The 15,247-nt window shown below is 49.9% G+C and overlaps 1 protein-coding gene across 5 annotated transcripts in view; it reads left to right on the forward strand.

Moving 5' to 3' along the window:
- The window catches only part of lama2 (laminin, alpha 2), a 607,521-nt gene that overhangs the window by 204,044 nt on the left and 388,230 nt on the right, over positions 1 to 15,247 (forward strand). For all 5 annotated transcript variants that reach the window (XM_038799795.1, XM_038799796.1, XM_038799798.1 and 2 more), the window contains exon 4: positions 10,107 to 10,349. In XM_038799795.1, the coding sequence (XP_038655723.1) occupies positions 10,107 to 10,349 (243 nt within the window). The remainder of the gene's footprint in view (positions 1 to 10,106; positions 10,350 to 15,247) is intronic.

The following is a 15,247-nucleotide window of genomic DNA, read 5'->3' on the forward strand; positions in this document are numbered from 1 at the left end:
TCAGCATGGAAGGGTTGGGTGGCGGCCTGGGGGGGGGGGGGGGGGGGGGGGTGGGCGGGTAGGCAGGGAGGGGTGTGCCGACCGTGGGGGGGCCTCCGATGAGGCCTGGCCCGTGATTGGGGCCCACCGATTAGTCGGCCAGCCTCTCTGGCTAGGGCTTCCTTTCCTATGCGCCGGCCGATGAAGTCCTGCACCATGTTGCGTCGGGGACGGCGCATTGAAGGAGGCCACTCGCATGCGCGGGTTGGCGCCGGCACCACTGCGCATGTGCACGTTGACGCCGGCACCACCACGCATGCGCGGAACCCGTGGAGCCCAGTTCGCGATGGCATTTACGACGGCGTGGACACTCTGCTATGAAGAGTGAATGAGAGAATCCCGCCCACAGTTTCAACAACATTAAAGTGGGCAAGGTGGCCCAATTACAATTGTGCTAATGGTAAAAAGTCAGCCACTTAGAATGGAGGTGGACATGGATGCTGCTGCTACAGTTGTTGGTGAGCAAATTAATCATTACCAGCCCCAGAAGTTAAGAAGCACGACCAGGCTAGCCATGTCTACTATAGAAGCTGGGAACAACCAAAGCGCCCACGAGCTATTGGCATAAGTCAGCTCAACTGTCTCTGTTAATAGTGGCGGGGGTGGGGTGGGATGTGGTGGAAGTCTGATGGGCTAAGAATGGCTTTGTCGTATTAGATTAAATTGGTTAGAAATCTTCAAAATTAATAAAGAAGACTTTTGAGACAAAGCAGCTGAGTACACTGGCATAGGACTCGGTATTTATAGAAACAAATTCTCTAGAAGCTTTGTCTAATCTTAATCCAATGGAAAGCTTACTGCAAGACCTATCTGGTTGTCTATCTAGATGATGTACGGCTAACAGAAGCGTCTGAAGAGGAGCACTGAAGAAGATTTAAAAAGATTCAAGAAGGTCGGAGTAAGGCTGAGAAGGGAAAAATGTACGTTCCAAATTCAGGAAGTGAAGTACTTAGGATTTAGGGTAGATGCCAAAGGGCTGCACCCTATGGAGGAGAAGATAAAAGCAATTAAGCACCAGCTCCCAAACATACATCAAAATTTACATCCTTTTTAGGAAAGGTGAATTATTATGGCAAATTTATTCCTAATCTTTCACCAATGTTGACACCCCTACACACACTACTCAAGAAGCACCAGGGTGATATTGGAGAGAGCATTGGAAGGAGGCCTTTGAACAGGCCAAACTAGTTTAGTAGTCAGCAAGACTCTTGGTTCATTTTAACGCCTCAAAAGAGATCATTCTTACGCATGCCTTTATGGAATCAGAGAAGCTTTAGTGCACAAGATGGAATATGGGCAGAAAGACCTGTTGCCTATGTCTTGAGGAGTCTGACTGATGCTGAACACCCTTACTCACAAATCGAAAAAGAGGGACTAGCCATAATCTTTGGAGTGATAAAGTTGCAAATAGGTTTATGGCCGACAGTCCATAGTAGTCACCAACCATAAACTCGGTTGGGCTTTTTTATGGATGAGAAGACGGCTCCCCCTATACCTTCAGTAGGTGCTCAATGCTGGGCTCTATTGTTGGCAGCCTATGAATGTACATTTCTACATAGGCCTGGAACACACATTTTGAACACCAAATGCTATATCTTGTGTTGCCCTATTATGTATTCTCATATATTTTATTGTATTTTCTTGAATTTTGTTTAATTCCCCTTTCTTCCATGTACTGAATGATCTGTTGAGCTGCTTGCAGAAAAATACTTTTCATTGTACCTCGGTACACGTGACAATAAACAAATCGAATCCAATCCAATGCTTTAAGCCGCCTTCCCCTATTCAAAAGTATACCACCTCCACCAGTGCCACAGGAGATTGTTCTTGCTTTAAACTTTCTCAGTACATTGGCTGTAACGGCATGACAGGTCTGGTTTGGGACTCAAAAAGACCGCATCTTGGGAAAAATTCTCCGACCCCCAGCAGGGTCGGAGAATCGCCTGGGGCCGCCTAAAATCCCGCCCCCGCCGTGGCAGAGATTCTCCGCCACCCGGGAAGTGGCGGCGGCGGAATCTCGCCACTCCGATCGGAGAGGCCCCTGCGGTGATTCTCCGGCCTGAATGGTCCGAAGTCCTGCCGCTGGGAGGCCTCTCCCGCCGCCGAGGTTTGAACCACCTCTGGAACGGCGGGATCAGCGGCTCGAGCAGGCCCCCGGGCTCCTGGGGGGGCGGGGGGCGATCGAACCCCGGGGGGTGCCCCCACGGTGGCCTGGCCCGCGATCGGGGCCCCCCGCTCAGACTCCGGGCCAATGCCCTGGGTGCACTATTTTCTTCCGCATCCGTACGGCCTTCACTATGGCAGAAGCGGAAGAGAACCCCACATCGCGCATGCGCCGGCAGTGACGTCAGCGGCCAGCTGCCGCTGACGTCACTGCCGGCGCATGCGCCGACCGGCGAAAGCCTTTCGGCCAGCCCCGCTGCCGGGGGCGCCGGTTTTTTGCGCCAGTCTTCTGGTGCAAACCACTCCGGCGCGGGGCTGGCCCCCAAAGGTGGGGAGAATTCCCCACCTTTGGGGAGGCCCGACCCCTGAGTGGTTGGCGCTACTCCCCTACGCCGCACCCTCCGTCACGCCGGGTAGGGGAGAATGCCGCCCCTTATCTCTAGTCAAACATCTTGGGCGGGATTCTCCAATAATGGGGCTATGTCCCCACTCCAGCTTCAAAACGCGGGAGTTTCACTCTCAATTTTCCTGAAGAAAGCCCAGAATGATTCTCCTACCCGAAGGGGGCTAGCAGGGCCCTGGCGTACTCCTCGCAACTCCGGCTGCTGATACGGGGCCCTCCACTTCCTGACTGGGGTCCGGCATGCGCACGGCGGTGGCCTGCGTCGGCTGCCCGCGCGACATGGCGGACCCACACTGCGGACCGGCCCCAAAACGAGAGCCCCCCCCCGAAATCACGCGCACCCGCGGATCGGTGGCCCCCAATCGCTAGCCTGGCCATCTGTGAGGCCCCCCCCCCCCCCCCTGTGAAGGACCCCCCTGCCCCCCAGCAGGGAGGCCACGGACTGAGTCCACAGCTGCCACGCCGAGTTCCCGACGTGTGGGACCATGAGAGACTCACGCCGTCAGGAATTCGGCCACTTAAACTTGGAGAATCACCGCGGGGGCCTCTATCACTGGAGCGGCGTCGCGCTGGATTTTGGCATCAACGGCCATTCTCCGCCCCCACGCTGATTGCGATTTCAATGTGGAGGCTCGGAGAATCCCGCCCCTGGTTGTCCATGGCTGGCATGACACCAACAGGTCTGAGCAGTTACGACTCTATGTTAACTTGTGAAGACAGCATATTATTATGGGCAGCAAGGGTGGTCATTCCCTCTCCCACTAGACAGCTATTATTGCAAGAGCTACATTGTGCCCACCCTGGGATGACAAAAATTAAAGTGCTCGCATGCAGTTATGTGTGGTGACCCAGGACGAACCCGTAGCCCCCCCCCCCCCCGGCTACCTTCCCCCGATTCCCGTCCATTTTCCATTTTCCCCTGATTCTTGGCCACCTGACTATTCTTCCTCTTGTACGTTGGCCACAAACAGGTCCCGGAACAGTTGCATGAATGGCTCCCACGTTCTGTGGAAGCCGTCGTCCGACCCTCGGATGGCGAATTTTATTTTCTCCATTTGGAGAGATTCCGAGAGGTCGGCCAGCCAGTCTGCAGCTCTGGGCGGTGCTGCTGACCGCCAGCCAAACAGGATTCTACGGCGGGCGATCAGGGAGGCAAAGGCAAGGGCGTCCGCCCTCCTCCCCAGGAATAGATCTGGATGGTCTGAAACCCCGAAGACCGCCACTATCGGGCATGGCTCCACCCTCACCCCCACCACTATGGACATAGCCTCGAAGAAGGCTGTCCAGTACTCCACAAGTCTGGGGCAAGACCAGAACATGTGGGCGTGGTTGGCCGGGCCTCTTTGGCACCGTTCACATCTGTCCTCCACCTCCGGGAAGAACCTACTCATACGGTTTCTCGTTAAGTGGGCTCTATGTACCACTTTTAGTTGCGTCAGGCTGAGCCTTGCACACGTGGAGGTGGAGTTGACCCTATGCAGTGCTTCGCTCCAGAGTCCCCACCCTATCTCCATCCCCAGGTCGTCCTTCCATTTCCTTCTTGTTGCGTCCAGTACGGTGTCGTCCCTTTCTACCAGTCGGTCATACATGTCGCTACAGTTCCCTTTCTCTAGGATACTTGCGTCCAGTAGGTCTTCCAGTAGTGTCTGTCGTGGCGGTTGTGGGTACGTCCTTGTCTCCTTTCGTAGGAAGTTTTTGAGCTGCAGGTACCGTAGCTCGTTCCCCCCAGCTATCCGAAATTTCTCTGTCAGTTTGTCCAGTGTTGCGATCCTGTCATCCGTGTATAGGTCATGGGCTCCAGTTCTTGCTCATCATAGATGCTCACTTCATGCACAAAATTAAATCCACGGCCTTATGAGCAACAGCAGAAAAATTGCGACAGACATTCACCACCCACAGGTTACCCAAGATGTTGGTCTCAGATAATGGGACTGCTTTTGCTCATGAAGTGTTCCAAAATTTCATTCGAACCAACAGCGTTCAACATATTTGGACAGCTCTTCACCACCGTATTTCAAATAGATTGGCTGTCCAAACAGTCATCAGCCTCTCTACAAACGAGACTGGCCAATTTCCTGCTCACCTATAGAACAACACCTCATCTCACCCGTAATGCAGAACAATGCGAGAAGCGCAGGTTCAATTCCCGTACTGGCCTCCCCGAACAGGCGCCGGAATGTGGCGACTAGGGGTTTTTCACAGTAACTTCATTGAAGCCTACTTGTGACAATAAGCTATTATTATTAGGTGTTACACCCGCCGAGTCGCTAATGGGCATATGCATTAGAATAATGAAAATGAATGAAATGAAAATCGCTTATTGTCACGAGTAGGCTTCAATGAAGTTACTGTGAAAAGCCCCTAGTCGCCACATTCCGGCGCCTGTCCGGGGAGGCTGGTACGGGAATCGAACCGTGCTGCTGGCCTGCTTGGTCTGCTTTATAAGCCAGCGATTTAGCCTTGTGAGCTAAACCAGCCCCTACAGCTCGAATACAGTTCGATGTGATATTTTTGAATTTGATAGGGAGGGTGGAGGTAAAGCAGAACGCACAGAAGAGTCACCATGGCTCGAGAAAACCTGCCAGAACGCTTGAGGTGGCGACTAGGTATACATAAAGAATTTTGGTGCTGGTCCAAATTGGGTCCCTGGAACAGTCGTGACCAGAACAGGTCCAGTGTCATTTGAGATATTAATAATCTTTATTGTCACAAGTAGGCATACATTAACACTGCAATGAAGTTACTGTGAAAATCCCCTAGTCGCCACATTCTGGCGCCTATTCAGGTAAACAGAGGGAGAATTCAGATGTCCAATTCATCTAACAGAACGTCTTTCGGGATTGTGAGAAGAAACCCAGAGGAAACCCACGCAGACACGGGAGAATGTGTAGACTCCACACAGACAGTGACCCAAGCCAGGAATCGAACCTGGGACCCTGGAGCTGTGAAGCAACAGTGCTAACCACTATGCAATCGGGCTGCCCAGATGTCCAAGGAAAACGGGTAAAGAAACATCTGGACTGTTTGATAAGGAGAGAACTGCACACTGAACCAGTGGGGTAGCCTGCCCCTAATACCATGGCAGCGATATTGCTATAGATGAAAGTAATACTGCAGCAAGCTACCCTGAGGAAGAACCCAGTAATGTTCAAGGAGGAATTGGCAAAATTATCTGCACCAATGTACCTTCGCAAATTGAGAGTCAAATAGAGGTTCAAACTGAGTTATCTTCACTGTGGGAGCAGCCATTAATGAATTACGATGCTCCCAAAGGATCAGGAAGTCCCTTGACGTGCTTACCTTATAAGGGACTGTGCTAAGATCCATTTGTTGTATAATATTGTAAATAGTTCCAATGTTATTGTAATGTGTTAATCAGGAATGTAAAGAGGGAGGGATGCTGAAGCGTGCCTCTTGAAGGGGCAGTACTCAGAGTGTCATGTGACCCACAGAGCCAATTGGATCAGAGCACGGGTTTGACCATGGGTTCCCCTGGCAATAAGGGGCGCAATTCTCCCAACGGGCGTCCAAGTGCCAACGCTGGAGTGACAACCGGAGTGTTTCACTCCGGCGTCGGAGCCCGCTCCCAGCCCCCTATTCTCCCGCTCCCGGCCCCCTATTCTCCTGCTCCCGGGGGGGCTAGGTGAGGCATCGTGCATTTTATGCGCGCTGGGCCTTAGCGCCTCATAAATGACGCGGCCGGCAGCGCGTAAATGATGTCGCCTGTGCTTGTGCGGGTTGGCCGCCGGCAACTCGTGCATGCGCAGTTGCCGTCCTCCCCGAGGCCGCCCCGCAAGAAGATGGCGGATGGGTCTTGCGGGGCGGCGGAGGAAAGGAGGTCCTCCCTTAGAGAGGCCGGCCCGCCGATTGGTTGGCACCGATCACGGGCCAGACCCCATCGGAGGCCCACCCCCCGGTACAGGAACCCCCCCCCCCAGTGTTCCTGCGCAGTTCCCGCCGACAACGACTAGGTGTGGATGGCGCCGACGGGAACCTGTCGTGTTGGGGCAGCTGCCCGGCCCATCCGGGCTGGAGAATTGCCGCTTGCCTTTTGCAAACGGCGAGCGGCGATTCTCCGAGCTGCCAGCCGTGATTCTCGCCGCGCTGGTTTGGGGGGGGGGGGGGGGAGAATCGCGTGCGGGTGCCTGGGCAGCGTGGTGGGACTCGCGCGGCACCCTGGCAATTCTCCCACCCGGCATGGGGGGGGGGGGGGGGGGGGAGGGGGAGAATTCCACCCAAGGAGTTTGGAGTTGTGGAGTATGATAGCTTTATGTCACTCTGTAAATATTATTTACCTCAATAAACTGTTTATTTGTTAATTCACTTGGTGGTTGGCAGTCTTTCAGGATACAACATATGGCATGTAGACAGAAAGTTCCTGCTATTGTACAATATTTTTATTCTAAAAAGAAGGGAGAAATTGCAATGCATAAAAGAAGGGAGAAATGCAATGTATATTTTCTGAAATTAAAGATTTTGCGAAGGCAACAGCAAAGTTATTTGTATCTCAAGCAAATTTCAGGAAGCAGTGGATGAATAGAGCTACAATTATACCATGAGGTCGGTATTTTTTGATGTACTTGGAGGGTGTCAAGTCAAGTCAGTCATGTAGTATGATGTTTCAACAAACCTGTATTTTAGTGATGGACAACCACTGGTCATCCTTTGGGGTAGAATTTACAGTGCAGAAGGAGGCCATTCGGCCCATCGAGTCTGCACCGGGAAATCCCAGTGACAGTGGCGGGAATGGTAGATACCGCTGGAGGGCCACCTCCCCCCACCAAAAATCATGCACTATGGCTTCACATCGCCAGGGTCCCAGGTTCGATTCCTGGCTTGGGTCCCTATCTGTACGGAGTTTGCACGGTCTCCCTGTGTCTGCGTGGGTTTCCTCTGTGTGCTCCAGTTTCCTCCTACAAGTCCCGAAAGACATGTTATTAGGTAATTTGGACAGTCTGAATTCTCCCTCTGTGTACCCGAACAGGTGGTGGAATGTGGCGACTCGGGGCTTTTCATAATAACTTCATTGCAATGTTTATATAAGTCGACTTGGGACAATAAATATTATTATTATTTTAAGGTGAAAAGATGCAGACAGGCTCAATTAGATCTGGAGACATGGCCAGTTTTGTGGTGTGTTTTAACTGACCATTACACATGCAGCAAGTAAATCATGTCCACTAGTAGTGGTGATGACTGTATTAGGAATTTCAATCACCTTGTAAATATTGTACATATTACAGTTGTATTCTTATTTGGTGGTGACAGTATGTCATAACATTCTGGTTTTAAGTTGGCATTTTCAGACAAATTCAGCTGTAGGTAATCACGACATTTACTCATTCATGGGATTTGAGCATCGCCGGTGTTGAGTGTCAGGTATTTGTGTGACAATCTTAGGTTAACAGTCGTCAAATGACTTTCTCTCTATGCAGTTTATAATCACACTGCAATCTGTACTGGTTCACATCAACAGTCAACATTCATAGAATGCTCAATATTAGTGATCATCAATAAAGCTGTAATGCACAATAAAATGAAGATTAAATTGTTAAACAGTTCATACATTTGAAATTGGGCTGTGTGAACACTGGAAGTCTATCTGGTACAGTCATGAGTATTTGGAGAGTGATTTGACGTGGGCAAACTGCTAGAATCCTTCCTGTTTATTTTCTTTGTTCCCATTCCTTTCTTATTTTATTTTATTATTTTGGTCCGTGGACTCAGAATCAGGATGTGTCTTTAAGCAGACGACTCAGTTGAAACAACCTACTTGCCGGGTCACTGTGTTCCCAGGTTTTGTATTTTGGAGAGAAGAAGCCAGATTCTTTGTCACCAAGTGGATCTTAGGAACCAGCTTTGGAGGGAATTGGTTCAGTTGGTCAACTGGAAACTGGTGGGTTGGCCAGATACTGTGTTCTGCATGACAACAGTCAGTGATTGGTTCCTGTGTAGTGCTTTCTGAGAGAACTGAGTAGAAGTGTTTCGACCTTGGAAGTGAAATAAATGCTTTCTCTCTCTCTCTCTCGCTTGCTGAAGTGAAAGACCTGCTCTATTGTTCTGCAAGCAATGAATGCCTGGCACATTTTGCTGTAAACCTGAAATGATGTTGAATCTATCGAGAAATCAGACGTTTTCAGAAAAAAACATCTTGAGCATAGAAGGAAGAAGTATCTAAACATTGACTGGAAGTTATTCCAGTGTAATTTTTTTTCTTTCCCTTTCCACCACCCTTTCCTCGGTGTTGCTTGAGTGTGTGTGTGAGTAGAGGTAGTAGATAGTTACATTTTCTGCCCATTTAATTATAAAAATGTACATAAGGTTACTTGTGTTTTAAAATTACAAATCTTGTAATTGTTGTTTCTTGCACTCAACCAAGGACTTCAGGTATTTTAAATAAAATCTAATTTTACCTGTATTGTCACTCCAGGTCATGTGGGACTGGAATTTACCAAGCCCAGGGTGTCATGACACAAATATTATACTGTATTTCACAGGGAAGAAGAACATATTGTTTCCCGCCCGCCCACAGCAAGAGTTGACTCGTAGCTGATGCACCTGAGAGAAGCCGTCTCAACAACCGTAGTGAGCTGGGGTGGGCTAAATGAATAGAGAGTTGGACTTCCGCCCTTTAGTGGGGGGATGTCCTGTCCTTGAGAACTGCCAGCCAATCTGATTGGCCAGGAGCTCTAGCAAGCCCAGCAGTGTCAAAAGCTAGTAGGGAGTGCTGCCGGGACTGCAAGGAGGCCCACAGACAAAGAGGGCATGGACACTACGAGATGCTATTGGATGAGGAGGGCTCTGGGAACCTAAGGTGATGGGGAGGGATGGAAGGTTTTAAAGGCCAGGCAGTGAGGAACAAAGGGGAGGTATCATCTTGGGGGAGAGTTGCCCCGATGCACACAGGATGTATCCCCTTCCTTCCCAACTTTTAAACAGTTTCCTTAAAATAAATGGCCTGAACATGCCTGTCTGCTTACCCACGCCAACCATTTGATGGCAAGGGTATCAATTAGCTTGGTAACAAGCTCAATGGCCAATAATTATTTATGTAAAAATGGTGGGCGGGATACTGATTTCAGCACCTACCTACCTGCCTACTGTGTTATGGGGGACAGCTCGGGGGGTAGCCACGAACGTAGTGGGCTTAAATCCCCCCGCTGGAAACATGCCTGGTGAGGGGTGGTGTTGGGGAAGAGGGAGGGGGTGGCAGGGGTGATTTCTGTAAATTCCATACCATTAACTGCAGACTGGCCTCCGAATTTGTCATGTGTCAGAAATTATGTCACGGAGATTTGAATATCTTTATAGAAATATTTCTGCATGGAAATGTCTGATTAAAATGATTCCAACTAAAACTATCTGTGAAGTAGATTCAGGTTTTTTTAAAAAGAAAACTGCATGAAAATATTCAGTTTTACAAATGAGAAACAATTTTTAAATTATATTGACTGATTATTACTAGAAATTTGACACTAACTTGAGCATGCATATTTTATAGGTGTTCCAGATTGCATATGTTATAATAAAGGCAGCTAATTCTCCACGTCCTGGGAACTGGATTTTAGAGCGTTCAATTGATGGAATCACTTACAAACCATGGCAGTACTACGCTATAACCGATACAGAATGCCTTACTCGTTACAACATTGTGCCTCGGTCAGGTAACCCAACGTACACATCAGATGATGAAATTATTTGCACCTCCTTCTACTCAAAGATTCAACCCTTGGAAAATGGTGAGGTAAGGCTGGAAGTTAAGCTACACAGTTCTGATATTGCTTGTAAAAAATACTGTCATTTAAAGTAAATGTAAACAGAATTGAGTCATGCAGGTATTGACTTGCACCTAACATTGTATCTCTGCAGTTTGACCTGATATTACTAATGCATGGACTGAAAAATGTATAATAAATAATTTTGTTGTGTTGAACGGTAACATCATGGACTCAACTCGCAGGTGAATGGAAATAATGCACAAAATGAAAAAGGTGCTGCAGAGAAACTCAGGAAATATAACACAGAAAATACTCAGGGGACAGTATGGCAGAGTTAGGGGCAGGATGTACCCACCAGCACGTTCCACTGCCAACCCTCTAGATATTTAAGGATCAGAGGGTAGGGCCAGGGGAAACAGATTTTTGATCCCCTGTGCATTACCCCCAGCAGAAGAGACCACATATCACATGGTATATGTGTTCAGCTGGTGCCATTGTAAGAAAGAAATAGAACCTCAGCCCCACCTGCTTTAAAATGTATTTACTTTTGGCCTGCCGTTTTGACAGTCATACATTAGGTCCAAACTACGGATTGGAAATTGAAATTGCCGTCCTCTGGAATCCTCATCCTTTAGGTATCACTGTCTTTTTAAAGGTGTAGCCGCATACAACGGTGTGGCTTCCCTCACGAGTTCAGGATTTTAGGAAGGATGTGGTTGTGCTAGAATGCATCCAAAGGGGATTTGCCAGGATATTGCCTGGGCTGGTGCATTTCCGTTATGAAAAGAGGCTTGTTAGGCTGGGGTTGTTTTCCTTAGAGCAGAGAAGGCTAAGGGGGGACATGATCAAGGTGAACAAATTATGAGGGACATTGATAGGATAGATAAGAAGAAACTTGCCCCCTTAGTAGGGGGGTAAATAACCAGGGGCATAGATTCAAGGCAGGGAGCAGAAGGTTTGTGGTAGTCACCACTGATGTATATATTGTATATATTGGATGTTGATATAGGTGCTTTACGGTAATGCTCCTCTACTACAGGTACGGGGGTAGATCCGGGGGTACTCATTGTCCGGGGGGATCCCACCCTCACTGTCCAGGGCGTGGAATTCAGCGGCTTCTGCCTCTACATCCTCCCCAATCTCTGCGCTGCCTTGCTACTCGGCCTGGACCTCCAATGCAACCTCCAGAGCCTAACCCTGAAATTCGGCAGACCCCTTACTGTCTGCGGCCTCACGACCCTTAAGGTCAACCCGCCTTCCCTTTTTGCAAACCTTACCCCGGATTGCAAACCCATCGCCACCAGGACCAGACGGTACACCGCCCAGGACAGAACCTTCATCAGGTCCGAAGTCCAGTGGCTGCTTCGGGAAGGCATCATCGAGGCCAGCAACAACCCCTGGAGAGCCCAAGTGGTAGTGGTCAAAACTGGGGAGAAAAACAGGATGGTCATTGACTACAGTCAGACCATCAATCAGTACACGCAAGTCGACGTGCACCCCCTCCCATGCATATCTGATATGGTCAATCAGATTGCACAGTACCGGGTCTTCTCAACTGTTGACCTGAAATCTGCCTACCACCAGCTCCCCATCAGCAAGGCGGACCGTCCATACTCTGCGTTCGAAGCAGACGGCCGCCTTTACCACTTTCTTAGGGTCCGCTTTGGTGTCACCAATGGGGTCTCGGTCTTCCAATGGGAGATGGATCGAATGGTTGACGGGTACGGACTGCGGGCCACTTTCCCGTACGTGGACAATGTCACCATCTGCGGCCCCGACCAGCAGGACCATGATGCCAAACTTGCCAAATTTCTCCACATCACCACTCTCCTCAACCTCACGTATAACAAGGAGAAGTGTGTGTTCAGCACGAACCGCTTAGCCATCCTCGGCTATGTGGTCCAGAACGGAGTTCTGGGGCCCGACCCCGATCGCATGCGCCCCTTCATGGAACTCCTTCTCCCCCACTGCCCCAAGGCCCTCAAACAATGCCTAGGGTTCTTTTCGTATTACGCCCAGTGGGTCCCAAACTATGCGGACAAGGCCCACCCACTCATTCAATCCACTGTTTTTCCTCTGACGGCCGAGGCTCCCCAGGCCTTCAACTGTATCAAGGCCGACATCGCCAAGGCCGTGATGCACGCAGTTGACGAGACGTTACCATTACAAGTCGAGAGCGATGCAGCAGACGTCACTCTGGCCGCCACCGTCAACCAGGCAGGCAGTCCCATGGCATTCTTTTCCCACACCCTATATGCCTCCATAAATCGGCATTCCTCCGTCAAAAAAGAAGCCCAAGCCATTGTTGAAGCTGTGCGGCATTGGAGACATTACCTGGCTGGCAGGAGATTCACTCTCATCACTGACCAACGGTCGGTTGCCTTCATGTTTAACAACACACAGTGGGGAAAGATCAAAAACAATAAATCTTGAGGTGGAAGATCGAGCTCTCCACCCACAATTACGAGATTTTGTATCGCCCCGGTAAGCTCAGCGAGACCCCCGAGGTACATGTGCCTCTGTCACCCAGGGGTCACACATTTTTACCATTTCATCAAGGCCCGCAACCTGCCCTACTCCATCGAGGAAGTCAGGGCCGATCACCAGAGACTGCCAGGTCTGCGCGCAGTGTAAACCGCACTTCTACCGGCCAGACCGTGCGCGCCTGATGAAGGCCTCTCCCCCCTTTGAACGCCTCAGCGTGGACTTCAAAGGGCCCCTCCTCACCACCGACCACAACACGTACTTTCTCAGTGTGGTCGATGAATATTCCCGATTCCCCTTTGCTGTCCCATGCCCCGACATAATGTCTGCCACCGTCCTCAAAGCCCTCAACACCATCTTCGCTCTGTTTGCTTTTCCCCATCTATGTCCACAGCGACCGTGGATCCTCATTCATAAGCGATGAGCTGCACCAGTACCTGCTCAACAGGGGCATTGCCTCGAGCAGGACGACCAGCTACAACCCCAGGGGAAACGGGCAGGTGGAGAGGGAGAATGGACGGTCTGGAAGGCCGTCCTGCTGGCCCTACGGTCCAGAAATCTCCTGGCCTCCCGCTGGCAGGAGGTCCTCCCCAACGCACTTCACTCCATTCGGTCGCTCCTGTGCACCGCGATTAATGAAACACCCCATGAACGTCTCTTTGCCTTCCCTGGGAAGTCCACCTCCGGGGTTTCGCTCCCGACATGGCTGGCAGCTCCAGGACCCATTTTCCTCTGTAGACACGTTCAACTCCACAAGGCAGACCCGTTGGTTGAGAGAGTTCAGCTACTTCACACCAACCCGCAGTACGCTTACGTAGCGTACCCCGATGGCCGCCAAGACACAATCTCCCTCAGGGACCTGGCACCAGATGGTTCCACACACACATCCCCCCCTCTGCCCTGGCGCCACTCTCCCTTACCCCGGCGCACCCCACCGCAGCCCACGCTCCTGGACAATCCGTCCTCCCCTTGCTCACACCCGGAGATGAAGAGGATTTCGACACACTCCCGGAGTCACCGAAGACCAAGCCGCCGCTGGAGTTGCCACCAGCACTGCGGCGCTCTCGACGACAGATCAAGGCACAGGACCGCCTGAATTTGTAATATTATCTGTACTTTTAAAACACAACTTTCTGTATATAGTTCTCCATCACCCCCGCTGGACTCATTTTGTAACAGGGGGTGAATGTGGTAGTCACCACTGATGTATATATTGTATATGTAGGATGTTGATATAGGTGCTTTACGGTCAGGCCCCTGTACTACAGGTACAGGGGAACATCCCTGCCTGCAGGCTCCGCCCAGTTGGCGGAGTATAAATATGTGTGCTCCCCATACAGCAGCCATTTCGTCAGCTGCTGTAGGAGGCCACATCTCAGTGTAATAAAGCCTCGATTACATCCTACTCTCCTCTTTGCGGAATTGATAGTGCATCAAAGTTTAGAGGGGATTTGAGGAAATCCTTTTCATCCAGAGGGTGGTGGAAATCTGGAACTCACTGCCTGGAAGGGTGTAGAGGCGGGAACCCTCACAACATTTAACATTTAGATGAGCAGTTGAAATGCCATAGCATACAAAGCTGCGTACAAGTTCTGGAAATGGGAAGAGAATAGATAGGCACTTGATGGCTGGCACAGTTACGATGGGCTGAAGGGCCTCTTTCGGGCCATTTGGAATACAGGTGGTCCTGAGTTTGATACAGGCTGGACTCTGCCCGACAATTATATTTCAAATTTTAATGGAAGTACTGCTGAAGAAAAGTGGCATCCATATGATGAAACATTGCACAAAGAACTTTGAAGAGAAGGGCAAAAATATAATACTTTGTAACTCATGGACCGTCAAATATGAGGGGATATTTTCCTCGATCAGTGCTCGTGCATGCAGGTTAGCCTGAAGCACAGCAGATATTGGAAGAATTAATGTGTTGTACCGTACACAGAATCGGTGCGATTTTATGAAATGCACTGCGCTCTGACAATCAGCAAGATCAACTCACGTAGATGAAGATGAGCTTCTCGACAATGATCCCCGATTCTGGCTATTTTAAAGGATTTAGAAATGTTCAGATTTGCTGCATTTCTGCCATGATTCTAAAATATCAATAATTCCTTTGAGCCTCACCTCCTCTCCCTTTGAAATTTGGTCTGACAGGAAAATATGTCAGAAAGCGGGTGTTTGCTGTTTTTGATCCCGAAAAATAAGTTTTCTCCACAAGAACCGTTGTGAAAGGACAACTTTGTTTCATTGCTGTTCCGACATTCTGTTGATCAGGAACAGTGCCAAGGGCAATCATTTTCAAACTTTCCCTCCTGTCAAATTCAAAAAGGCAAACTTAGTGGCGTAGGAAATATTAGCAGAAATTGAAACAGAGTGGCAGATTCAATCAAGCTGTGAGCCCATTCTGAGAAAGGTAATCAGCTGGTCCCCCTGCTTTGCC

Source organism: Scyliorhinus canicula, chromosome 6, assembly GCF_902713615.1.
Source record: "Scyliorhinus canicula chromosome 6, sScyCan1.1, whole genome shotgun sequence".
NCBI lineage: Eukaryota > Metazoa > Chordata > Chondrichthyes > Carcharhiniformes > Scyliorhinidae > Scyliorhinus > Scyliorhinus canicula.